This window comes from Mesocricetus auratus, unplaced genomic scaffold, assembly GCF_017639785.1.
Source record: "Mesocricetus auratus isolate SY011 unplaced genomic scaffold, BCM_Maur_2.0 Super-Scaffold_100004, whole genome shotgun sequence".
Classification (NCBI taxonomy): domain Eukaryota; kingdom Metazoa; phylum Chordata; class Mammalia; order Rodentia; family Cricetidae; genus Mesocricetus; species Mesocricetus auratus.
The window spans coordinates 93529162-93556147 of record NW_024429189.1 but is presented as its reverse complement, the minus strand read 5'-3'; the positions used below and the strand labels follow the sequence as shown (position 1 = coordinate 93556147).

Here is a 26986-nt window from a genome sequence, read left to right as displayed (position 1 = left end):
GAACCTATCATATGTGACAAAGAAGTCGCACCACTGACATCTCAGCAATACAGTTGCCTAAATAAGGCATGCCCAATGAACCACCAGGTGACATGCCATGGGGGAGATCATGGGGATTCTCCCCAAGATCAAGTGGTACAGGCAATTAATGGCTTGAGAGGGAGAATCAGTCTTTTCCAAGAATGAGCCCCTTGTTGGTTATCCAATCCCGGGTGGTCAGACATAAACACATATACCTGTTGTGCCCAAGTTGCAAAGACCCTAGAGACTACCAGGAAGACAGACCCACTAAACTGTAAAAGCAAGGTTTTAATTGTTCATCAACCCATGACAGGAACCCCTTCTAGCAAGCTGGCACAGGAACCTCCAGAGGGAGTGAAGTTCCCTGTCCATTGCTAGGTTTTATAGACAAAAGTTACAGGATTACATCAGTAGGTATGGGTTGGTTTCTGATTGGTTGACAATTGGGAACAATTAGAAGAATTTCTCAAAGTCATATTTTGGCATGAAATACCTGTGTACCAATTGTTTTCATTGGTCAGTGCTGAGAGGGATCATTTTGTGGTTTCTATCACATGTCTTGTTACTTTCAGGTAGCCGGTTGTTCATAGATACCAATAGTTTTCAGAACTATATCCTGGGCCGGGCGTTGGTGGCGCACGCCTTTAATCCCAGCACTCGGGAGGCAGAGGCAAGTGGATCTCTGTGAGTTCGAGGCCAGCCTGGTCTACAGAGTGAGTTCCAGGACAGCCTCCAAAGCTACAGAGAAACCCTGTCTCAAAAAACCAAAAAAAAAAAAAAAAAAAAAGAACTATATCCTGGAGAATATAGGGGAGGTTTTGGTCTCCCCTGGAGTTTCTTTTGTGGTCAAACAGTTCCCAAAAACCAAGTATCTAGGAGGTTGTGGGGGGAGGGTCTGGAGTTTCTTTGTGATCAGTTTTGGCCCTAGGCTCTGGGAGGTCAGAGGATCTGTAGTTTCCTTGTGTCAGAGGCCTATGTGTCTTTTCTGTAACCTGTCATGGCTACTAAAGCAGAGGGTTGAGGGGCCCTTTATTTATAAATTATTAGAAGTGAAGCCTAAGAATTTTTTTACCCCTTTCAATGCCCTTGAGCAATACTAAGGGGACGCAGTAGGTTGTATTTATAAATATATGTATAATAGTAATAATTAATAAAATGAAAGGAATCTGAGAGTAAGGGGTGCACAGAAGATGTTTGAGGGAGGAGAGTGAGGGGAAAAATAATGTAAATACATAGTGTACTCATAAATAATATTCTCAAAAACTCAAAAGGAAAATTAAAAAAGGAAAAAGAAAAGAAATAGGCAGTGAAAACTAGGTGATCCAGGAAGAAAGAACAGAATAATGTTAAGTTTAGAAGTCAGCTGCTGGTTCAACAACAAAACTTTGTAATTTGGTGTAAGTGCTTTTGGGGCTAGGCATAGTGATACACACCTTTAACCTCAGCACTCTCAGGAGGGAGAGGCAGGCAGTTGAAGGTCAGTCCGGTCTAAATCCTCAGTTCCAGGACAGTCAGAGCCTCATAGCAACACTTTGGACAGTAACAATAAAAATGTGCTTTTCACTTTTGTATTAGCCAAAATAAAGGTAGACAACAAACCGTAGTATATTCATAAAACAGAATAGCGAAAATTGCCCTGTATGCCAATATGGATGAATTTCACATGAAATGTGGGGAAAGAAAGCAGCAGTCATCAAAACTTACAACATGCATCTTTGCCATCTTTAAATATCTAAAGAATCCTGTTGACTGTCAAATCCATCTCTCAACCTCCCTACATCTTGAGATTCACTCTTTTGTTATTGATATATTTTTATTTTTTTATTGAATTTGTTTTTCCATAATTTTATACATGTAATTCATTCTGATTACTTTTGTACTGTGACCCACTGAGTTTAACCATGGTCTGTGTGATCTTGGATTTGGAACTACCTATTGTAAACTTTTAAGTGTACATCTCATGACAGTGAGTCACCTCCAAAAAAAAGTTTATTTTTCTGTTCAATTGATGTTCCCATCATAGCTGACCCAAGTGGCTGAAAATGACCAGTTGTACTCACTGACCCTGTCACTCACTGATGCCTGGGCAGCTATATCACACCATACAGTCCTATCACATGATCTCTGGCATGTACACATGATACAGAAGGGCAGATGTAAGTTAATTATAAATGAGAAAAGGCTTGTTAATGAGGAAATATAATTATATGCTTTATATTCAACAAAGAAGTCCAGGAAGGGGCCAGCCTACATACTGTTCTGAAGGTCATATTCCTGCAAAATTAAACAGTTGATAATACTGATTTAATTTAATTCATCTGAAACCTTAGGAGGCTGGAGCAGGAGGATTGGTAGTTCCAGACCAGGGCTCCATGGTAAATTCTCTAGGCTGAGCTAAACAGCTCCTGCTGGCCAGAAATCTTGTTACAAAGGAGACAGAAGAAGGAGGATCAGAAGTGTAAGAATATTGTTGGCTGCATAAGAAGCTGGAACCCAGCCTGAGAACATAATATCATTCTTTAAGGGGGGGAATTATCCCTTTGTTAAGAGTTCATAAAGATTCCTAAGCAAAGACTGGAGAGATGACTCAGGGGCTGAGAGTTTGACTCCCATTTTGGGCAGCTCACATTGGCTTGTAATTTTTGCCCTAGGGGATGTGATAACTTTTTCTGTCCTCTTTGGACACACACACACATACATACACACACACACACACACACACACACGCGCGCGCGTGCACTCACACATGTATGTAGCATGCATTGACACAGACTCACACACATACCGCCCCCCCCACACAAACCAACCAACCAACCAAAGATTCCTAGGCAGGGGTGACCATCCCAGATGTGTTCTCTCACCTTGGGTGACATGCTACTTTCATTCCTTTCTGTCTCCTGAATGGTTCTTTTCAGAATTCTCTGTGACTGATTTAACATTCCAGCCTACCTCTAATGGAGAAAGTGTCTACGATTTCATTGATAGAATTCCAAAGGGAAGAAGATAGCTCTGTTCAGAAAGCACCGAGTCTGTGTGAGCAAGAAAATAGAGCTTACAGTGACAAAAGCTGAGTGGGCAGCTTGTCTTCATGTCTAGTCTTGCCTGTGAACCAGGAAAGATTGAAGTCATGTGCTCTGTTCAAGGAGAAATGCCTCATAAACACGTGCTAGAAAGCAAAGTATTTGACCAAAGCCAGACAACCTCTGCCACAAAGACAGGCCAGGAAACTCTGAGTTGCTATTTCACCAAGAAGCAAAATAATTATTGAGTCTGAGTGCTAAATAATCACTGAAATAATAATATTTTGCTTTGTCTCATGAAGGTCATATTCATATATGAACACACATACACACATATAAAACCTCAAGAACACAGTCACTAAAGGGACATTGGGGAAATTCAGCAGCCCCAGGTCTGGGCATGTAGCCAGTATTTCAAAGAGATGTTTGTACTCCCATTTTCATTGAAGCATTATTCTTAATAGCCAAGACCTGGAAACAACCAAAGTACCTGTAACAGCACAGGCATGAATTTTCTGTACAGGACTCCAGTGGCACAGGAAATAATCTGAAGAGTTGACCAAAGGGATTATAGGAATTTCAGAAACTTCTCTACAGCAAAGGAAACAGACTATAGGCCCTACAGAGTGAGAAAGCTCTGGGAATCACTTTAGAGACTCACCAGGCAAAGGAGCATGAGAATAAATACTCCAGAATATTCGGAGATGAAGCCATCTGACACATAGTAGCCATTTTACTAAGGGGAACCCTGGCATCCCTCAGCAGGAAGAAAGTATGAGTTCAGTCTGGATATCACCTCACTGTGCCCCTACCATTCTTACCAATCTACATATATTTATAATTCAGTGTCCTGCAGCATTTCAAGCATGTCCACTCTTCTTGTCCTGCAGCATCCATGCATCCATAGCAGTAAAGGGCTGAGAGGAGGACCCTGGGAAATCACTCCTCTCCTTCCACTTCCTTCTTAGCTAAGCCCATCTGCTACAACTCTTTCTTCCCATCTCTTACTCCCCATTTCTTCTGCCACCTGTCTCAAAGCAAGCTCTCCCACTGCTCTGCCCGGGGTTGTGTCTGTAGTTGTCTGTCCCCTGGCTTCCACTTATGGCCCAGTTTCAATCTGTTTGTAACTCCACCAGCCCTGGAGAGCTCCCCAAACAGAAGCTGTGCCTCATGGCTTTGTTCTATGTACTCTTCATGAATCCCCACCACTCCGAGGATAGTCTCAAGTTCCAAGCTGTCCAATTCATTTATGTTTCACCCTCTGCTGCTTCTCACATTCCACCTTCCATCATTGCTCTAATTTCAGCCACGTTTGAGTTTTGTAGTTTTGCCAGTGCCTCCCGTGGCTTTGAGACTTATGCTTCCTTCCTGGAAGTGCTTTCCCTCTTCCTTTGCCTAGCTGAAATTAACTTGCTAGAAATCAATAGTCTGCTATAGTCGGCTCAGGCTGGCGTTTTTCTCTGGCGCCCTATTTTTACCTCCCTTTGATCCTTATATAGCACCATGTGAAAGGTCTCTGTTTGCCTGGACAATGTTTGCTCACACATCTACATCCCTGGCTGTGTCCCTCCCTTAGGGTAGCAGGAACACTGTCCTGTTCCGTGTTTGGTATTAAATAGTCATTCAACAAATATTTGGCAACCTAGTATACGCTGGATATTTTATGCGTAAAGACAAAGTGTTCACCAAAGCAAAGAGGGATACTTCCCTGTCATTAACTGGATAGACGCATGTGAGATACACAGATAAATGAATATAAAAAGAGTCAGGTATGGTGGTTTATGCCTTTAATCTCAGCGCTTGAGAGGCAGAAGCAGGCACATCTCCTGAGTTGTAGGTTAGCCCTGTCTATATGTTGAGTTCCAGGGCATTAAGATATGTAGCCGGCCGTTGGTGGCGCACGCCTTTAATCCCAGCACTCGGGAGGCAGAGGCAGGCGGATCTCTGTGAGTTCGAGACCAGCCTGGACTACCAAGGGAGTTCCAGGACAGCCTCCAAAGCCACAGAGAAACCGTCTCGAAAAAACCAAAAAAAAAAAAAAAAAAAAACCAAAAAAAGATATGTAGAGACACCCTATCTCAATAAAGCAAAACAAAAAAGCTGTGAAGAGAACAAATAATAGTATGAAACTGAATATAGAGGGCTACTTGAGGGAAGTGACATGTAAGCTGACAAGGGAACGCCGGCACAGAGGGTCGGTGGGTCTCAACTCGAAGGAAAACAGAGAGGCTAAGGACAGACAAGACAGGGGTGAGACGATGTAAACTTTGCAGCAGCCAAGTTTTGATTGTGCTTCAAGCGTGGAGAGGGGCCTCGTCTGGTTTACATCTTTAAGAAGGTGGCTCCGAGGCTACGTGGCAGACGCCTGAAGGGAAACTGAAACCCGAAGCTCCAGTGGCTCGGAATGGGCGGCGGCCGCAGTTGGAGGGAACCGAACGGGAACCGGGGATTTACGCAGTTAAAAAAGCTGTTCCCAGCAGCAGCATCCGGAGCGCACCGGCCGCCCAGCGTCCCAGCCCAGCGCTCCGAGGGAGGGGCCGGAAGAGGAAGTCGGGGCTGCATCCCAGAGGTCCGGGTACCCCCAGCGCCGCCTGCGCCCAGCTGCCCGCTGCGGGATGGGGCTGCTGCCCTCGCTGCACGTTCCCGTGGCTGCCCTGCTCGGGAGCTGCCTGCTGGGACTGGTGAGAGCCGCACTCCCCTCCCCTCCCCTCTGCTTCTCCCTCCCCTTTCTCCCTCTTCCTTCCCCTCCTCCTCCCCTCCCTCTTCCCCTCCCCCTCTCCTGCCCTCCACCCCCGCACTCCCTCCCGCCCTCTAGTTATGCTCTCCCGCGGGACCCAGCATTCCTCAGCCAGAACCCACCCCGGAAGATACCTGCAGGGGTGGAGGGGCTTCTTTCACCTTGGTCCTGAAGCTCTCTCTACAATTTTTCAGCGTGCTTTCTTTTTAATTTAAATAATTCAGTTCTGTTTTATTATGTAGCCCTTTTTTTTTTTTTTTTTTTTTTTTTTTTTTGGTTTTTCGAGACAGGGTTTCTCTGTAGCTTTGGAGGCTGTCCTGGAACTCACTTTGTAGACCAGGCTGGCCTCGAACTCACAGAGATCCGCCTGCCTCTGCCTCCCGAGTGCTGGGATTAAAGGCGTGTGCCACCAACGCCCGGCCGATGTAGCCCTTCTTATTGCTGCTTTTTTTGCCCTGAAAAAAAAAAGTGTGTGTGTGTGGGGGCAGCGATAGACTGGGTTCCAGTGTTAGCGTTCTGGAGTCCTCTTTAGTTAACTGTGCTCACATACATTCTCTATAACCATATGAATGTCTATCCTTCCATTGCTTTCCCTCCATTCCCATACAGTTCATTCGCTGTAAGGTGCGTGTGATTTTGCTGTGGGAATTTGTTTTGTGCTTTTGTTTTCTTATAGGCATACTTTAAAATTCCTTTAAAGAGAAAGTATAAAAGTGGTCCTTGGAGGTTTTTAGTTTGAAGTCTAAAGAGGTAGAAGAAGGAAGAAAATAACAGAGATGTGCACACATACCCATATTTGAAGAAATAATGTGTTAAAATTCAGCATCGGGTAATTTGAGTTCTGACAGGTGACCAAGAAGCCAGCTTTCAGTATTTCAGATTGTGTTTCTATTCACTTTCTTTTCTGGAGTTTAGGGTTGGGACATTTATCAGTGTTGTTTACACACTGTTGTGTAAACAGTGTCTGCAGTCATTTCCTGGAAAAACTATGTTTTATTATTCTGGTCTTTAAAGGGTCAGCAAGGAAGTCTAAACTCAAAACCAATTAAGGAAAAGAAGAGTAGCCTTTAGTGTTCTCAGAACTACAGGAGAGAACTCATACAAAAGGTATTTTGAAGGGAGAAATAACAATACAGTAGCATTACTTTGTGTCTTTAAGGTGTATACTGAGTAATCAGACAAATGGCAGTTAGGTTCAGAAGAACAACTCAGAGGGTATGTAAATGTCCTGAACCTATAATTTATATGTTAAACTTAGCACTCATATCATTGAATCTCTTAAGATAATTAAGAAAAAAATGATGTTTACATACTTATAGTTCCACTAATCCTTTCTCAAGATAAATCAATATTTAGCACAGTAATATATCGACTCTTGATTAACCCAACACTCTGGAGGCAGAGGCAGGTGGATCTCTGTGAGTTTGAGGCCAGCCTGGTTTGCAGAGTGAGTTCCAGAAAAGCCAAGGCTACACAGAAACCTTGCCTTGAAAGAACAAAACAAACAAAAGAATTGATAAACCCACACTGTGGTCATTAGTAGAGAACATGGAAGATCTAATGGCAAGGATACATGGGGTAATGGGTTACATATTTAGCAAGCTGTCTAAGTACCCTTGCTTGTGTGAAGTACTGGCTTTTTTTTCCTTCTCTGAAATAGGGTCTTGTGTTGCATAGGCTGACCTTGAGCTACCAAAGAATGACCCTGAACTCCGGGTTGTCCTAAGCGTAGGGATTATAGGCATCGACCACCAAACTCAAACCCAAGGCTTTACCAACCGAACTTCATCCCTAGTCTTCTGAGGGGTATTTTTTTTTTTTTTTTTTTTGGTTGTGGGTAGGTGGGTGATCTATTTCTGTGGTTACAACTTTAAACCTGTCCTTTTTTCTGGACTAATTGCAAGGATTCCAAATACTTTTATAGTGCTTGTGCCTCTGATCTTAACTAAAAGCATTCAGTAATACCTGTGTCATACAGTTTGAACACCATGCTACCAGGAAATCACCTCTTTCAGGTTAATCCTTTAAGCTCAGCTTCCCACAGAGTCAGAGTATGGACAAAATGAAGACAAATTCTTTGCCAGAATGTACCATGCATTGCTTTTAGCCTAATTTGATAGTCATCATTCTAGCTGTAAGTTCGTGAGTCTGCCTTTTCACTGTCTACATTGCTGCCAGCATTCTGCTCTTCTGTTCTCTCCCCAGAATGGCCTTGTTAAGCTCTTCTTACGGTATTGCAGACTTTCTCTAGGCTGCTTCTCCACACCTCCAGATTTCTGCAAACTAATGTCAGTGACTTATGAGCCTTGTCGTCAGCAGTATCAAAGGCAACAGTATTCCTTCATGGCACCAGTTTTTTCTGCTAGTTAGCTTTCTGCCACTATGACAAAATACCTGAGACAAAATGCCTTTAAAAAAGAAAAGTGAAGCCTGGCCATGGTGGCACATGACTTTAATCCTAGCACTTGGGAGACAATGACAGGAAGATTTCTCTGAGTTCCAGGCTAGCCTGGTCTACAGAGCCAGTTCTAGGACAGCAGGGCTACAGAGATAAATCCTGTCTTGAAGAACCAAGTGGATGTGTGCTTTAGCTCTAAAGGCTGTGTGTTTTGTTTATTTTGTGTATGCTTGTGTGTGTGCGCGCACATGCCTTCCTGGGCCACAGCCCGTGGTGGAAGTCAAGCACTCAACTTGCAGGGGTTTGTTTTCTATCCAGCATGTGGCGCCCAGGGATGGCACTCGGGTCATTAGTCTTGGCCACTTGTGTTTTCACCTGCTGACCCATCTCCCCGGACCTCTCTCTCTTCCTTGTAGATTTTGAGATGAATTTGCTCATAGGGAAGACAGGAAGAACCCCTGTTGAAGGAGGGAGGATAGGAGCAGCATTCTAAACATTTGAAGATGTCTTTGCATGTCTCCCATGCTCCCCCGCTCACCTTTTCTTTATTATTATCCTTTTCCATCACTTTGCCTTTCCCCTCTCCAGGCAATAGGAAATAAGACAAAATGAAAGTATTCCAGTTCTTTTTTTAAGTTACTTTGTTGTCTTATTTATTTGGGGGAGTATGTGTCAGGGTGTATGTGTCATGCTAAAAGACAACTCATGGGAGTCATCTCTCTCCTTCCCCCATGTGGGTCCTGGGATCAAACTTAGATGGTCATTTTTGGTGACAAGGTTACCAACTGAGCTATCTTGCCAGCCCTTCTAGTTTTCTTTGTGTTATGTTATTTATTTTTAATTGTTTTTGAGACAAGGTCTCTCTATATAGCCCTGGCTGTCCTGGAACTTGCTCTGTAGACCAGGCTGGTCTTGAACTCACAGAGATCTACCTGGCTCTGTCTCATGAGTGCTGGGATTAAAGGCATGCGCCACCACAACCCATCAGGCAATTTTTCCCTTAAACTCTGTCTTTGGTGTATTTGAATAGGGTGTTGAAAGCTCTTGAAGACTTGAGTGAAATGCTTTTAAATTTAAGGTGATTATATTATACAGATAATACTTAGAAGTACTCCTGTATCTCTTTAACCCTACAGAAAAGTCCTAGTGAGAGGTTTTGAGTCTACCCTTCTGCATGAATGTGAACGATGAAGTCATAACTCATCAAAGAGTGGGGAGCTGAGTGTCAGGCTGAGAGGGCAGGCTGGCATTATTACATCACAGCAAGAGCCCTCCTAGGGATGTGGCCCTAAAACAAGAGTCATGGTTAATCTTGAAAGAAATTGACCCATCTTCCCCAAAGAATGAGCTCTAGACAAATGTGTGTAGTTTCATTATTCCTGGGCTATTTAAATAAGAGTAAATAAACTTATTGGAGGACTTACCCTCTTTAGGAAATGTGATCAAAGCTGCATATAAATAGTTTTATTAAAGTCCTTAATTACAGACAAGCCTAATTGTGACCGCAACCATGAAAGCTGTTGTTTGTATTTTAGACAGCTGCTCAGGAAGCCATCCTGCATGCGTCTGCAGATGGCGCATCTTCCCTTTCCAAGGACTATTGCATGCATTATAACCCCAAATGGACAACACTTCCAAGTTCCCTAGAAAATGCAGTAAGTAAATAACAGATGATAATTACTCATAATGATAAAAATATTGAATATGACTGATAACTACATTTTAGGGTGTGACTCAGTTACGGTATTTGGTGATTAAAAAATACTTTATTGACTTTAGTTCAGTGTTTTCCTCTCCATAAAAGAAATGATTTAGGGAATTTTTTGGTTTTTTTGGACATATTCTCACTAAAGAGACTTGACTAGCCTGGAACTCATTATTGTCAACCGGGCTAGCCTCAAAGTCTTGGAGATCTCCTTGTCTCTGCTTCTAGAGGGCTAGCATCATTGACATGTGCTGCTGTGTTGGGAATGATTAAAGATAACTTGTTTATTTTGACTTTATGTGTTGGTATTTTGCCTGCATGTATGTCTGTATATAACATGCATGCCTAGTGCCTACAGAGGCCACAAGAGATCCCTGGAGTTACAGATGGTTGTGAGATGACATGTGGGAGCTGGGAAGTGAACCTGGGCCCTCTGGGAGAGCAACCAGTATTGTAAGTTGCTGAGCCATCTCTCTGGCCCCAGATTTGGGGAATTTTAACATTCGTACCTCACTAATCCTTGTTGTTTGTCATAAAGTTGGTTTTGTTGGTTAACTAGGGCATAAGTGCTTGCTCTACCCCTGAGCTATATCCCGGCCCCTAGAGAACTTTGTACTAAACCGGGGTTGGTGTTTTGTCACTGAATGCTGGTAGATGAAATAAGGAATCTGTTTTATTAAAAGCATTTCTTCTCTTCAGACTTCTCTTAGCTTGATGAATCTGACTGGCACGCCACTGTGCCACCCTTCTGATATTCCTCCTGATGGCATAAAGAACAAAGCAGTGGTGGTACAATGGGGACCCTGCGACTTTCTTGAAAAAGCCAGGATCGCACAGCAAGGTGGTGCTGAAGCATTGCTGATTGCCAACAGCAGTGACCTAGTAAGTGCAGAAACGGAGTGACTTCTAGTGAGCCTATTGAACATCAAGTCTCCTGGGAACTGAGTTAGCTGTGTGTGTTCTAGAAGCTGAGCTTTTAATAATCTTGTAGGTTATTAATAAACATTCTAGATTTATTAATAAGACATTCCAGTCAGAAAGTTTTGTAGTTTTTGCTGTATTTCTAGAGTTGAGACAACTTGGAGTCTTAGAGTTCAGAAACATATATACATGAATGTTGTATGCGTATACAGTGCCTATACCATATGATGTCATATACAATATATCTAAGTTCATGCTAAAGGGATTTTGCTTTGAGGACTTATATATTGTTAAGAAAGAATAATGAGGCTTTGTTTTTATAATTTAATACAATATTTGCACTTAGTGTAGTAGTGTGTATATTTCTATTCTGTAAATGTACTAGTAGTTAATCAAGTTTCATGTTTTTTTCTTTTAGCTTTCTTCCTTGAGGAACAGATCTGAATTCCAAAATATGACTATACTAATTGCAATTATAAGCCAAAAAGACTTAAAAGATATGAAACAGGTTAGTAGTTACATATTGGATGTTTATAAATAATATAGTTGTTTGCATTTGATCACTATACTCTATTTTGATTATTACTCATTCTCCACGTGCTAACAAGGAGCTTGAAGGACTGAATGAACCCCTAGTTGTCCAGTCTTCCCAGCTATCTGATGAAATGTAGATGTTGCTGCTGTGCTCTCGCAGATTCATTCCTGTGTTTAACTGTCACTTTGCCCTTCAGACTCTTGGAGATAACATTACCGTGCAAATGTATTCTCCATCCTGGCCTAACTTTGACTATACTATGGTGGTTATTTTTGTAATTGCTGTGTTCACTGTGGCCTTAGGAGGATACTGGAGTGGACTCATTGAATTGTAAGTTTAATTAAACTCTTTATGGCTTCCTGATAAATGGTTTTAAGTAGTGAAATAGTGTTTCATGATAACAACAATAATATTTACATGTTTTACCTCAGTTTATAGTGCCATTAAGGCCAGATTGTAAGATTGTCTTTTTTTTTCTTTCTTTCTTTTACTAATAGGAAGGTTGTAGGCACCTGAGTTATTTGTTCATAGGGAGACATTTAACTCACATCAAATACTCTGTGAGGCTTGACGAGAGACTCAGTGGATAAAGTATTCACCGCACAAGTGTGAGGACCTGAGTTCAAAACCCAAGAACTCACATAAAGCTGGACACAACTGTGTGTGTCTGTAACCCAGGAGCTCCCACAGCAAGATGGGAGTCTGTGGATGCTCGAAGGTCAGTTAGACCTTGTTGCAAACAGAGACGACAACAAGGGTCAAGGACTGACCCCTGAGGTTGTCTGCTGACACCCACACATCTATTGTGGCAGGTGTTTGACCTTTTACCTAGTTGTTTGAACCACTGTACTCCCAAAAGAATACAATTATATAGATATAAATCAGGTAGTTGGTTCCCTGCTTAGAAATTGTTTTATAAAAGCCATGTATGGTGGTTCATGCCCATAATAATCATAGCACTTGTGAAAGTGGAGGTCATTCTTGGCTACATACTGAGTTCTAGGCCAGCCTGGGCTACATTTGACCCTGTCTCAATGCATCCCCCAAATTAAGTGATTTATGTCAGGTATGGTGGTGCACACCTGTAACCCCACTGCTCCCGAGTCTGAGTCAGGAGGATCATGAGTTTGAAAGTACCCCAGGTTACATATTAAGTTTAGGGTCAGCTTGTGCTTCATAGCAAGAATGTGTTTCAGAAGGGAGAGTGCCTTATGTTCTTCAATTGAATATATGAATCATTATGTCTTGCATGTCCACTGTAAATATGTTTTATTTATTTTCAGTGACAGTACCAAAGGCTGGCACCTTTTTCCACTTAGGTACCACATTACTAAAACTTCTGTTAATGCCCCAATGTCCTGATCTAGAGTTCTGGGGGAGATGTTGGTGTCTCTGCACCAATCTTGCCGTCTCCCCAGGCAATCTGTCTAGAGTTGCAGATGCCACACACTTGAGACCACGACAATCATCTGCAATTTCCTGATGGAAAAGTAATATGTTGGTTAACAGTTGCAAACGTGAAAATGTTTAGACATAGAAGTTTTTTTTCGAGACAGGGTTTCTCTGTATTGTCTTGGAGGCTGTCTGTAGACCAGGCTGGCTTGGAACTCACAAAGATCCGCTAGACATAAAATTTTATTTTGCCTAAAATCTTGAGTGAGCCTAGACTTAATGATCAGGGCCAGAAGATGAGATGCACGCCAGGGAGCTGAACAGGGCAGAAGTGAAGACATGAGGTCTGGGAACATGGACTAGGTTCTGTGTAGCCAGAATGACACAGTGGTGTGACAGCAGAGACAGTAAGCTGTCTACTTAACAGAGCCACCTGCTGTTCCTTTCTTTGACACCTGTCCCTGCCTTTTATTAGTGAGGTGATTACTTGGGATAACTCATGGAAAGTAACACAGGTAGAACAGGGCTATATCTGGGAATTTAAAAATTCTTCCAAATGCATTAATGAGCACAGAATAGACATACAATAAATACTGAGTTTGCTTATTAACAAAATACATTAACTTGGTAATATAATAAATGTCATCTGTTGTAACAGTTTTGTAAAAAATCTTATTTCAAATTTGTGTAATGATATTATCTTTGGAGAGTAGGAATATAGGATGCTTTAGTTTCTAGATTAAATATTTCTCTTTGGTACTATTTATTTATTTGTTTATTTTGGTGTTTTGAGACGGGTTCTCAGTAACAGCCCTAGCTGGCCTGGAACTCACTGAGATCCACCTGCCTTTGCCTCCCAAGTGCTGGGATTAAAGGCGTGAGCCACCACCACACCTCTGGTAACACCAATTAAACTCAAATTGGTGTTAGAGAGGGACTTTTTTATAAGTGAGCTTGTTAAAGATTTGCTGATATTTCTCTGTGTGTGTTTGTACAGGGAGAACATGAGGTCAGTGACAGATGCTGAGGATAAAGAAATGAGAAGAAAGAAGGAAGAGTATCTGACTTTCAGCCCTCTTACAGTTGTCATGTTTGTGGTCATCTGCTGTGTAATGATCGTCTTGCTCTATTTCTTCTACAAGTGGCTCGGTAAGAAACTGGACTTTAGGGCTGTGGAGATGGCTCAGCCATTAAAGGCTAGGCTCACAACCAAAAATATAAGAAACTGGGTTTTATGTGTGCTCTATCGAACATGTATCCCTCAATTTACTTTGCTAGACTCATCTTTCCCTTTAAAACATTCATCTGAAAATTATGTTGAATAAAAACAATCATCTGACAAACAAGTAAATAATGTAAATATGCTTAATGTTTAAAAGATGTCAGGTTTTAATTACTGAGGTATTTTAAAATTCAAATAAAAAAATCACATGGGGCCAGCCTGGGATATGGAGTAATTTCTAGGCCAACCTGGGCCACAGAATTGTGCATGAAACCCTATCTCAGAATATTGAAGACTTGGGGCTGGAGAGATGGTTCAGCTGTTGAGAGCATGTACTCTTGTGAAGGATCCATTTGTTTCCTAGCACCACGTCAGGCAGCTCGCAAGCTGGGCTCCTTGGGTACTTGTACGTACATGTACATACCCAAACACAGGCACACATATAATTAAAAATAATGTTAAAACAAGATTTACAAATGTAATTTTTGATGTGAGAAGGAAATGGTTCAACTTCCTAATTATCCCAGGACATAGTACTAAATTAAATTGACCAGTGCCTTGTGTAGTATTTTGAGATTTTTCTTTACCCAAAATGAGTCTCCATGGCTTAAGATGGCTGCTATTTCCTAGTGTGTTATAATAACTGATAGGGTTGTACTGAATTGCTAAGGCTTCCCTTACCATTTTAGGATTAAGATACACTTAGGAAAATAACCGGTGTTCATCTTGAGTGTGCTTTCCAGTAAACTTCTTACATTTAAAACAAAACCAACTGGAAATGTGTTGGATAATGTTCTTCTTCATATGGGACCATTTTCTAAGTGGTAGTACCCTACTGGGCGAGGGACTAAAGCTCTGTGATGACCTTGGGAAACATGCTCCCCACCAGGCTGTTAAAAACTTGGATCGGGCAACGTGGCAGAAGATACACCAAACTCCAGTTGGCATCCATGAAGGGTCTATCTTACTGCTCTTAACACACAGGACCCCCAATCACAAGTGACACGTGCAGTGTGCATGCACTTTATACACATTTGCTTATCTAATCCTCACAACAACCAAGAGTACTTCTCATGAGCTTGATGTGTTAGATATGAGCACCAGGGGACTTAGAGTGACCTATCGAACTTCAGTCAGAACCAGGACACCCCAAAGTTATGGTACTTAGACCATCTCTGTTTCACTTCTACCACTGAGCTACAGTCTTCTGAAATGAAATAGACCTTAAAAATTGAGGTACAACCTGTATTTCTATCACAATATTTTCTAGAAAGTTCAGAAAAGGAGTATTGTAAGGTATAACAACCCTTCCTCCTTTATAACAACACAAAGGTAAAATATCTTTAACTTTCAAATACAGCTGGATAATATAGAATGCTTGTCAAATTTTACTACCTTGGTAACCCATTGCAACAAAGTTTCTTTGAATGGGTTTGAGTGTTTTGTTTTGTGTGTGTGTGTGTGTGTGTGTGTTTGTGTTTCCCTTGAGGCAGCATCTTGCGGTGTAATTCTGGCTAGACCAGTACTTTCTGCACAGCTCAGGCTAGTCTTGAAAGTTTAATTCAACGCCAGCCCCAGTGGCACATGCCTTTAATCCCAGCACTAGTGAGGCACAGGCAGGCAGATCTCTACAAATTCAAGCCTATATACGTGCATATAGCAAGTTCAAGGTCAGACAATGCTACCAAAAAAATTTGTTCCTTAATCCATCTTGGGATATAACTTAGTAGAGTACTTGCCTAGTATGCACAAAGTCCTGGGTTCAATCCCAGGTATCAAATAAACTGGGTACGATGGTGCGCTTGTAACCTCAGCACTTAGGAGGTAGAGACAAGAGGACTAGAAGTTCAAGTTTTCAAGGTTATTCCTGACTAAATAGCCAGTTTGAGCTACATGAGACATGTCTCAAAACAAGAAAAAAGGTCTGGAAGAATAGCTCCCTTGGTAAAGTGCTTACTATGCAAACAAGGCCAGAGTTCGATCCTAGAACCATGCAGAAAAACCCCCATGTGATGGCACAGTCTTGTAATTCGAGCACTGGGTGGGTAGAAACAGGTCAATCCCTGGAGCTTGCTGGCCAGTCAGAGTAGTCTGCTTGGCAAACTTCCAGGCCAGTGACTCACCCTGTTTCAAAAATAAAACAAACAGAAGAAAAACAAGACATCTGAGGAATCAAACTGGTTGTTTTCTGGCCTCTACTCACATCCAAATTCATGTATGCACCTACATACGTGCAAACAGACACACACATGCACAAAAGTTCATCAGTCCTTCTGTTCTTACATTTAAATTAAATAGTTATCAATATCTGTAATTCACAAAACTTGTAACAAACATGTCACTTTGAACTCCTGAAAAATAGAAAATGTAGAACCATCTTCAGCCAGTTAACACTACCCTAGCAGCATATATTGCAACTAAAATCACATGCAATATGCCCCACTTTAAAACTCAAGCTATAAATATTTGCAGTTGAGCAGCTACTACAGATAACATTATAGTTACGATACTGAAAATATGATGTAATCAAGGGAGCTAAAGAATTAATAACTGTCTTGTTCTTTTCTAGTTTATGTCATGATAGCAATTTTCTGCATAGCATCAGCAATGAGTCTGTACAACTGTCTTGCTGCATTGGTTCATAGGATGCCATGTGGACAGTGCACGTACGTATCTCTTGAAGAATGCTGTAATTTGTATTTGAACTTAATACAGGAAAATTGAGGTGTTGTTTTTGGTCTGTATATTCAGTATATATTATATTTATGGCTTTCCAAATTTAAAATCAATAATGTGTTTGGGATTTGTTTTGTTTTTGTTTTTTGAAACAAGGTTTCTCTGTGTAGTGGCTGTCCTGAAACTCGCTCTGTAGACCAGGTTGGCCTCCAACTCACCAAGATCCATTTGCCTCTGCCTCCCCAGTACTGGGATTAAAGGTGAGCGCCACCACCACCTGGCTTGTGTTTTGAAATTTTGAAATTGAATTCCTAAGGTACATTTGAAGTGTTCAGTAGCCATATGTGGCTAGTAGCCATCAATATTAGAAAACATAGAGAACATTCCATTACCATAAAGGGTTTTGTTGAACTGGTTATTATGCCTCGTTGGTTTTACATAAAATCATGACATCTAGATTAACATTTCAATCATTTCTTGTTAATGTTTTGTATCAAGTGAACATTGTATTTTATCTACAGCACAAATGAATTGTTTTGATTTATTTTTAGGATTTCCTGTTGCGGCAAAAGTATTAAAGTGATCCTGGTTTTCCTATCTGGACTGTGCATCTCTGTCGCTGTTGTGTGGGCTGTGTTTAGAAATGAGGATAGGTACGATGACTCTAGTTTGTTTTAGATTTACGAATGCAGTGTTTTATATCTTGTTCTGACTCTTATTCATTATGATTATTGTGGAAATTTTGCAATGACCCAGTTTCCCTCTGTCTCCTGTTTGTAGAGGTTACAGGTGTAAGCCACCAAACACAGCAAATAAACAGATCTTAGGCTAATGATTTACACTTGTACAGGGAGGGGAAACTGGATTATGCTTTAAACTTAAAATATGCATAATTCTGGTATGTTCCTGTGGAATGCCTTATAACCTTAGCAGATGTTCTCTGAATTGATAATGCAGTGATTTCTAGAATGTATTTGTAAGTGAAAAAGCTGTCATAGTTTCAGTTCTGTTGCTGTGATAAAATATCCTGCCAAAAAGCAATTTAGGGGTGAATAGGTATTTTAGCTCACGGTTGTGGGTGATAGTCCATTATTGCTGAGAAGTTGAGGTGGCAGGAACTTGAAGTAGCTGGTCACATCCACAGCCAAGAGCAGAGAGAAGTGAGTGCAAGGCTCAGCCCTGTCCCTACATCTATCCAGTCAGAACCCAAACCCAAGGAATGGTGCCACCCACATTCAGGTATTTCCACTTCAGTTAACCCAGTTAAGAAAATGCCTCACAGACATGCACACAGGACAACACAACTTCCTTAGTTAGGGTTTCTGTTGTCATGAAGAGACACCATGACCACAGCAACTTTTATAAAGGAAGACACTTAATTTTGGTGACTTGCTTGCAGTTCAGAGATGTAGTCCATTACCATCGTGGCGAGAAGCAAGGCAGCAGGCAGGCAGACATGGTGCTGGAGCTCAGAGTCCTTACATCTTGTTCCAAAGGCAACAGGAAGTGAACTGAGACAGTGTTTGTGTCTGTGTGTGTACGTGTCTGTCACGTGTGTTCATGCTAGGCATAAGTGTGGCAGTCAGAGGCCCTCTTGAGTCAGTTCTCTCCTACCCAGTGGGGCTTGGGAATCTCAAGTCATCAGGTTTGATAACAGGTACTTTTACCTGCCCAGCCATCTTGCCAGCCCAATGTCTATCCATAGCAGGAACGAAAACCTGAGAAAAGTATATAATACACGGTTAATGGCTTATTAGTTAAACTATTGATGACCTGGAAATATTTTTTTTATTTTTTTTTTAATTTTTTGGTTTTTCGAGACAGGGTTTCTCTGTGTAGTTTTGGAGGCTGTCCTGGCACTTGCTCTGTAGACCAGGCTGGCCTCAAACTCACAGAGATCCGCCTGCCTCTGCCTCCCGAGTGCTGGGATTAAAGGCGTGCGCCACCAACGCCCGGCGGAAATATTTTTTATAATTATCAAAGTTGTTAATTTTATCACTGGTTGCTAGTTATGCATTTTAGTATCTAATAAGTAAGTTGTGTAGCTTTCACTTTGTGTTCAACTGGTCTGGATATGAACATGAGGATTTTGTTGGCAGCTGTTTTGTAGAAGGAAACACGCAAAGCTGCAAAGATTAAGGTGGATATGCACTTGCATGTGACATACATTCTTCTGAGGTAGTCTTTGCAGTCATCATTCTGCCAGGACAGTAACTTGCTGAGCATGGAGGAGATGAGGAGAATGGCATAGCCATAATGATCTATTTATTTAACTTTGATCTAAAAGTAATGGAATGAAACAGTAAGTCTCTCTCTCTCTTTCTCTCTCTCTTTCTCTCTCTCTCCCTCCCTCCCTCCCTCATTATAGATGGGCTTGGATTTTACAGGATATCTTAGGAATTGCTTTCTGTCTCAACTTAATCAAAACAATGAAGTTACCCAATTTCAAGGTAAATATATTACTTATATAGCTGTAATAATATTTCTTGAAATAGTATAATTGAGGTATAATTTGCATATACTAAAGCACGCTGATTTTAATTACACTGTTGAAATGTTGCACATGTATGTATAGCTTTTGTAACTCCTATCCAAATGAGCTGCAGACCATTCCCCAGTCTTCGTAGAGTTCATTCTGCCTGTTTATTCTCACGTCTAACTCCAAGGCAAGGACAGCTACTGAGTTGCTAGCTGAATGTCTTTCATCACTCATATTCATTTATTAAAACTTCATAAGACTACATATCAGGAAAGACATCCTTTTTAAAAAGTATTTATTTTTATTTTGTTAGAGTTGATTGATGCGTTGCCTGCATATATGTCTGTATGAGGATGTCAGATTGTTTAGAATTGGAGTTACAGACAGTTGTGAGCTGCAATGTGGGTACTGGGAATTGAACCTTAGTCCTCTGGAAGAGCAGCCAGTGTTCCTAACCACTGAGCTACCTCCGCAGCCCCCATGTGGAAGAACATTCTTCAACTCAATGATGTTTTTAAGCAAATGGGATTCAGGAAGTAAGGATTTTTAAATGATATATTAAATAAAATTATGTATAGTAATAACCATGAAATGCCTTTTTAAAATTGTGTTCAAATGTATATTCCCATGCTTACTTGTATTTGCAAAGTAATTTGATGTGTTAGTTTAGATATGGGAAGTTTGATCTTTTAAATCCCTTTTTTTCCAACAGTCATGTGTGATACTGCTAGGCCTTCTCCTGGTCTATGATGTATTTTTTGTCTTCATAACACCATTCATCACAAAGGTATGACCATACATGCATTTTAAATTCATGATGAAGCATTAAAAAAGATGAAACTCTTTTCAAAATCAGTTCATTTGCTTTGAGACAAGGTCTCTCAGCATAACTCTGGCCAGTGGAGAACTCTCTGTATACAACAGGCTGGCCTTGAACTCACAGATCTGCCTGCCTCTAGATTAAAGGCATGTGCCACTACACCATGCACTGCCACACGCAGCTCCTTCACTTTTTTAAAAGTTCATTTGTTTTATGTGTATATGTGAGTACCTGCATGTATGTATGTGCACCCCATGCATGCCTGGTGCTCATGGAGGCCAGCAGAGGGCATCCTTTCCTCTAGAGGTGGAATTCCAGACATCCATTGTCGGTGTCTGGACCCAGGTCCTTTGCAAAAGCAGTGGGTGCTCTTGATGCCAAGCCATCTTGCCAACCTGGAGAAGAGAACTGTAACTCTCCTCAGCGATTGTTGGTTTTTCAGATTGTGTATCTCGGAGTGAACTGTAATTCCCTGAAGGGAATTGCCTTTAAAATTGACCTTTTAGTAGAGGGTATTTCAAGCTTTCAGTTATTTGCTAGAGAAAATAAAGAACTTCTGATTAGTGTAAAGTGAGAATGTCCAGCTTTTCTTCCCTTTTATTAAAAGTAAAATTTTCTTATCTTCAATGTCTACTGTGGACTGTTTTAGAGAGAGGAAAAGAGAAAGGGAGAGAAACGTGTCATTGCTGCCCTCACATCTAAGAACAAAGATCAGAATACCAACTCTGCAAGTCTGGAATGTAGTACTATCTAACCTGGTAACCCATCCTGTACAGTATAGATGCCCCTTGTGCTTCAGGGTCCTTGTCTACTGAGTGAGAAGCCATTCTAGCTTTCCACAGCTGAGTTCTTTTGGCTTCAGTGGTAGAACCCAACTTGATCTTTTTTGTTTGTTTTGGTTTTTTGAGACAGGGTTTCTCTGTGTAGTTCTGGCTGTCCTAGAACTCACTCTGTAGACCAGGCTGGCTTTGAACTCAGAGATCTAACTTCCTCTTCTTCCTGAGTGCTAGGATTAAACGCGAGTGTACCACTGCCTCTTGGTCCAACATGATTTTCTGTACCAAAAAGATCCCCCGTATCCAGCCTGCTCATTGAGGCCAGGGTATGGCTGACCTCACTTAGACATTCAAGCCAGGGCCCCTCATGCTCACTTTTCTGTTCATTTTGTCTGTTCTGTTGCTGGGAACTCCTAAGTCATACATTCTCCATTTTACCTTCAACTCCTTACAACATGAGTTGTCAATTATCTTACCTTGATCTTTTTTCATATCATAAACATATTATTATTTAATTTTCCTGCTTTCGCTACCTTTTTTGTTTGTTTGTTTTTTGTTTTTTGATACAGATTTCTCTGTGTAGCTTAGGAACCTGTCCTGGCACTCCCTCTGTAGACCAGGCTGGCCTCGAACTCAAAGATCCCCTTTCTCTGCCTCCTGTGTGCTGGGATTAAAGGTATGTACCACCACTGCCCTGCATTTTATGCTGTACCTTGTCTTGTAACTTTATGTTGACCCTTTATTCTTTGTGTCTCTTAGCTATTTTATATTTGACAGTGACCCTTTCTTCCCATTGGGTTTTGTTATTGTTATTGCTGTGCTCAGGATAGAACTCAGGACCTGTGTATTTAAGGCAAATACTCTACCACTAAACTATATCCTTAGCCCCCTCCATTAGGTATTTAACCTTTCTTTAGACAACATCATCTATGAAACCACTGTAAAAACTACACTTCTGACATACACTACAGAATTGCACCTAGAAAAAACTTAAAACTGCTGGGCCATAGTGGTGCACACCTTTAATCCCAGTTCTCAGGAGGTAGAGGTAGGCCAATCTCTGTGAGTTCAAAGCCAGCCTGGTCTACAGGAGTTCCGGGACAGCCAGAGCTATACAGAGAGACCCTATCTCAAATTTAAAAAAAATTAAAACTATCCCAAAGTATTCCTACTCATACTATTTTGCAAACACTTTCCAATGCCTTATAGTGATCTGTTTTAAGCATTGGCCTTAAGGAAGGAAGGATGGAAGAAGGAAGGAAAAAGAAAGCATTAAACTAGCATTGTGAGTTGTAACTAAAACTGGGCACTTTTACAAAGCATGTTTTCAAGTCAGGCAAGACAGAATGTACCTATAAATTCAGTGGGAAGAGGCAGGAGGATTGCCATAGTTGGAAGCCAGCCTAGTTTGCAAATCAGGTTCCAGGACAGTCTGGACTGTATAGTGCGATTTGAGCCAAAGACAAAGCTGTCCAAGCTAGTATTCATTTGTTTAATAAAAGTGAAACTTCCTGCCGGGCGTTGGTGGCGCACACCTTTAGTCCCAGCACTCAGGAGGCAGAAGCAGGCGGATCTCTGTGAGTTTGAGACCAGCCTGGTCTACAGAGCAAGTTCCAGGACAGCCTCCAAAGCCACAGAGAAACCCTGTCTCGAAAAACAAAACAAAACAAAAAAAAATAGTGAAACTTCCTTGATTCCAATGCAGACCTTTAATCCCAGCACTCTGGAAGTAGAGACAAGCAGATGTCTAGGAGTTCAAGGCTACCCTGGTCTTCAGAGTGAGTTCAGGCCAGCCAGGGATAAGTAGAAAAAACCCTGTTTCAAAAAACAAACAAGTGAAAACATTGTCTTCACAAAGCTTTTCTGAGGCCAGCAGTTACTCCACAGCATGTACTGACGTGCAGCTATACACTGGGTTTGTATAGCTGGGGCTTTAGAGTACCTTTTTTCCATCTTAAACCTAGTATCACTTCAATGTCAGATTAAAATTTAAAGGTACAGGCCGAGGATAAAGGTCTTTTAGTCATTCTTGTCTGACTAGGACATTTTCCTTCTTTTTTGTTTTGTTTTGTTTTGTTTTGTCTTAGGCCTGTGATTTCTAACAGTCTGTTGTAATAGAAACAGCTGGAGGTACTCTTTGAATCTCATTTTTGTAAATGTTCATGTAATACCTTCTCAGTTTTGACATCTTTGTCCTCACAGTTATGAGCTTTTTCTTATTAGGTAACTAAGAATGTATATCAGATGCTCATTCTTGATTTTATGGTTTTCACTAAAATTTAGCTTTGTGTCTTCTCCCTAGTCTGATGATTTTTTTTTTTGGTATGAACTGTGAAAATTGACGCCTCAATCGGAAGGCAGTGGTGCATGTCTGTATCCCCAAGCTTGGCAGGTCTCAGAGGAAGGAGGATCGGGAGTTCAGGGTCATCCTTGGCTACATTAAACAACAGCAAAAAGAATGCCTTGTGCATTTTAGCCTACTACCTCAAAGTTTCAGCTTTAAGCAGACTGGGCTACTTACAGAAGAAAACATGGTAGTGAATACCTTGCCTCGCCCACAGAAAAGACGCTGGCAGACATAGGATCTCAACTACCACTCAGGAAAATGTTATGATTGGAACAAAAGAAGGAGGCAGGATTAATCTCAGTGGGAATTGGGCTGGAGAAGGTTCTCATATTTTATAAGGTTGGATCTTTAAAATTTGACTTCATAGTTTTGTTGTGGTAAATACCCAGAAGGTCAAATGCATTTTTTTTCAAATAAGGTTACTTACATTGGTAGAAAGCTAAATTTAAAGGAGTTTAGTATCTTTTTTTTTCTGATGCTGAAAATGACTAAGAACCATAGTATACATAGTAAAAAAAATTGAAATACTTAAATTTTATAACCTCTTATGTTGGATGTCAGTATAATCCAGATCTCCAGGTACACTTGAATAATCTGTGCTTGATATTTTTGCCAATCTGATAATTATTGATCTCCAATAAAGTGGAGTAGTGTGCTAGTTGACTTTTGTTTCAGATGATTGCAGTTTATAGAGTCTGAGACAGAAGCAGTTGATAGTCCATGTTCATCTGGAAATAGGCTGTGTGCCATGGACTGTCAAATATGCTTGCAAGGTTGTTTTCTTTAGAAGACTAAACATCTCTTATCTTCCTCCCTTTAGAACGGAGAGAGCATCATGGTGGAACTTGCTGCTGGGCCTTTTGAGAATGCTGAAAAGGTGGGGATGGTGTGAATAGCAGTGTCCACCCAGTTAGTGTCTGCCTGTCTGTTTCATAATTTTGTCTTCCTCCTGTAACTCATTGGTCATGAGTGCATGTTAAGATATTATAAACTTATTTCTCACAAATATAGCCACTTTCTTAGTTATTCTAAATTATTAAATACCTATTGACTTGGGTTTCATCCTAGAATGATGGAAACTTTGTGGAAGCCACTGCTCAACCCTCAGCTCCCCATGAGAAAGTAAGAATTGTTTTCAGATAAGTTCATTGGACTTTAAAATCATACCCTTGGAGAGGAGACTCTTTGGGTGGGAAAAATTGTAGATTGACCACAACAAAACAAAACGAAAAACTTATCAAAGTCTGAGTCCTACTCTTGGTAACAAGACAAGAAAAATTGAAAGGCTAGCTGTGGGGGGAGTGCATTAATGCTGTTCATCCTCCATGTGTTGGATTTAACTTCCTAAAACTACATATCTTATTTAAGTTTTTGTACAGAGTGTATATATGTATTATGTATGTATATGTTTACATGTTTATGTCATCTCATCCTAAGTTTCCTTTAAATAATCAGTTTAAAAAACATTAAAACAATTACTACAGTGTCAGTCTTTCCCTTCTTAAAAGAGAGATTGGGAAGAGATTTATTGGTTCATTCTCTCCCTCTCTCATTCCCTCTCCTTCTCCCTCCTCCCCTCCCTGCTCCTCTCTGGTTTTCTTTCTTACAGTTGCCAGTACTGATCAGGGTGCCAAAGCTGATCTGTTACTCAGTAATGAGTGTATGCTTCATGCCTGTTTCAATATTGGGTTTTGGAGATATTATTGTACCAGGTGAGTGAATATAATAATTTTAGCAAAACTATCCTTATGGTTTTAAGGGTCATATCATAGCATCTGGTAAAAGTTACAAGGCTGTTTTTTTTTTTTTTTTTTTTTTTTTGGCTGTCATTAGAATTGGGAACAATGACAAAGGTTAAAAAAAAATTCCTTTTGGCCGGGCGTTGGTGGCGCACACCTTTAGTCCCAGCACTCGGGAGGCAGAGGCAGGCGGATCTCTGTGAGTTCGAGACCAGCCTGGACTACCGAGCGAGTTCCAGGACAGCCTCCAAAGCCACAGAGAAACCCTGTCTCGAAAAACCAAAAAAAAATTTTTTTTCCTTTTGAAGGGTAAAAGAAGCCAGGTGGTGGTGGCACATGCCTTTAATCCCAGCACTCAGGAGGCAGAGGCAGGCAGATCGAGACCAGCCTGGTCTACAAGAGCTAGTTCCAGGACAGCATCCAAAGCCACAGAGAAACCTTGTCTCGAACCCCCCCACACACACACAAAAAAAAGGGTAAAAGAGAAATCTCCACTCAAAATGCCTGCTGTCTGAAAAGTCTCTTGAAATAGCAGGGATCCATTAAACCTTCTCTAGTAGAGCATATTTTGTGATCCTTTCCAAAAGCTGAATATAAATAACACAGTTTATTTCCCTCCTGTTTGATAGCAATAGTTAGATTTTAAGATGTGCTTTAGTGATGTCAGAAAGGTAGTATTGAGGAAGAGCAATAGAACCCCAGCTTACATAACTTTATAATAAGATAGTTGATTGGGAAATGGATCACAGTAGCCTGTAGATTGGGGGTAGACAGAGACCTGTTAAAAAACTAGAGATTGAGCCTGTAGATTGGGGGTAGACAGGGACCTGTTGGAAAACTAGAGATTGAGAGAGACCAATGGCAAGACTAGGTCAGGACACTAGATGTGAGAGCTAGGCTAGATATGGGGGAGTTATAGAGGGGAGGAGCAGGTGACCTCACCTGGCTAGACACTGGAGATGGACATCTTACAAATACTTAATATGTATAACATGAGGTGTCTTCTTTGGTGATATTCAACAAATTTCTTCTAAAAGTGGGTATTGAGTTATTCCTACATATTTGCAAATACAAATGAGAGCTTTGCATTTCATCGTTTTGGTTTGTTTTTTTTTTTTTAATTCTTATAATTGGGGCTGAAAGATGGCTCAGCAGTTACAGGACCTGTTCTTGCAGAGGACCCAGATTCAATCCCAGAACCCAAAAAGTCACTCTCAAGTAACTCCAGTTCTAGGGGATAGAATATCTTCTTTTGATAGGCATCAGGCACACACATGGTGCTCACACATACATGCAGAAGAAGCATTCAAATTCATGAAATAAGTGGGGTTTTTTTTTTTTTTTTACGAGACAGGGTTTCTCTGTATTGTTTTGGAGGCCGTCGGTCCAGCCTGGCCTCGAACTCACAGAGATCCGCCTGCCTCTGCCTCCCAAGTGCTGGGATTAAAGGTGTGTGCCACCACCGCTGAAATAAGTGGTTTTTAAATAAAATTACTTTCATTAAAACTTAAAGACACTGATTGTGGTGGTACACACCTGTAAGATTTGCTGAAGGAGGCAAAGATAGGTGGATCTCTGTGAGCTCAAGGCCAGCCTGGTGTACAGAGTGAGTTCCAGGACATCCGGGGCTATATAGAGAGAAACCCTGTCTCAAACAAACAAACAAACAAATAAACAAAAGAACTTAAGTCATTCTTCTAAATATTATTTAAAGTTACTTTTCTTCATTTATTTCCAATGTATTTTAAACACACATGTATTTATTCATTTAAAACATTGAAAAATAAAATTGTGTATTTTATTATATGCAGCATATTTCTAGATATGCGTACAGTGTAGAGTGACAAGCTGATTGACATGCATTGCCTCACTTTTTGTTTTTTGGTTTTTTTTTTTTTTGGTTTTTTTTTTTTTTTTTTTTTTTTTGGTTTTTCGAGACAGGGTTTCTCTGTGGCTTTGGAGGCTGTCCTGGAACTAGTTCTTGTCAACCAGGCTGGCCTCAAACTCACAGAGATCCGCCTGCCTCTGCCTCTCTGCCTCCCCAGTGCTGGGATTAAAGGCGTGTGCCACCAATGCCCGGCTCATTGCCTCACTTTTTTTGTCTGTCATGAGACAATTTGAAATCCACTCAGCAGGTTTCCAAAATAATATATTGCAATTAGCTACCATCAATGTGCTGTTTGATGAATTTATTTTTA

General features: G+C 41.0%; 1 protein-coding gene across 4 annotated transcripts in view; it reads left to right on the top strand.

Annotated features, from left to right (window-relative positions):
* The first annotated feature begins 5471 nt into the window (after positions 1–5471).
* Sppl2a (signal peptide peptidase like 2A) overlaps positions 5472–26986 on the top strand; it is a 35891-nt gene continuing 14376 nt past the window's right edge. Inside the window, exons 1-13 of one of the 4 annotated variants that reach the window (XM_040746236.1) lie at positions 5472–5722; positions 9712–9831; positions 10581–10763; positions 11221–11310; positions 11534–11667; positions 13727–13878; positions 16521–16617; positions 17179–17280; positions 18996–19077; positions 19819–19893; positions 23870–23926; positions 24118–24171; positions 24659–24761. In XM_040746236.1, the coding sequence (XP_040602170.1) occupies positions 5657–5722; positions 9712–9831; positions 10581–10763; positions 11221–11310; positions 11534–11667; positions 13727–13878; positions 16521–16617; positions 17179–17280; positions 18996–19077; positions 19819–19893; positions 23870–23926; positions 24118–24171; positions 24659–24761 (1315 nt within the window). In that variant the 5' untranslated portion in view covers positions 5472–5656. The remainder of the gene's footprint in view (positions 5723–9711; positions 9832–10580; positions 10764–11220; positions 11311–11533; positions 11668–13726; positions 13879–16520; positions 16618–17178; positions 17281–18995; positions 19078–19818; positions 19894–23869; positions 23927–24117; positions 24172–24658; positions 24762–26986) is intronic. The other 3 variants (XM_013112385.3, XM_040746237.1, XM_005068465.4) reach the window with 3 other exon arrangements.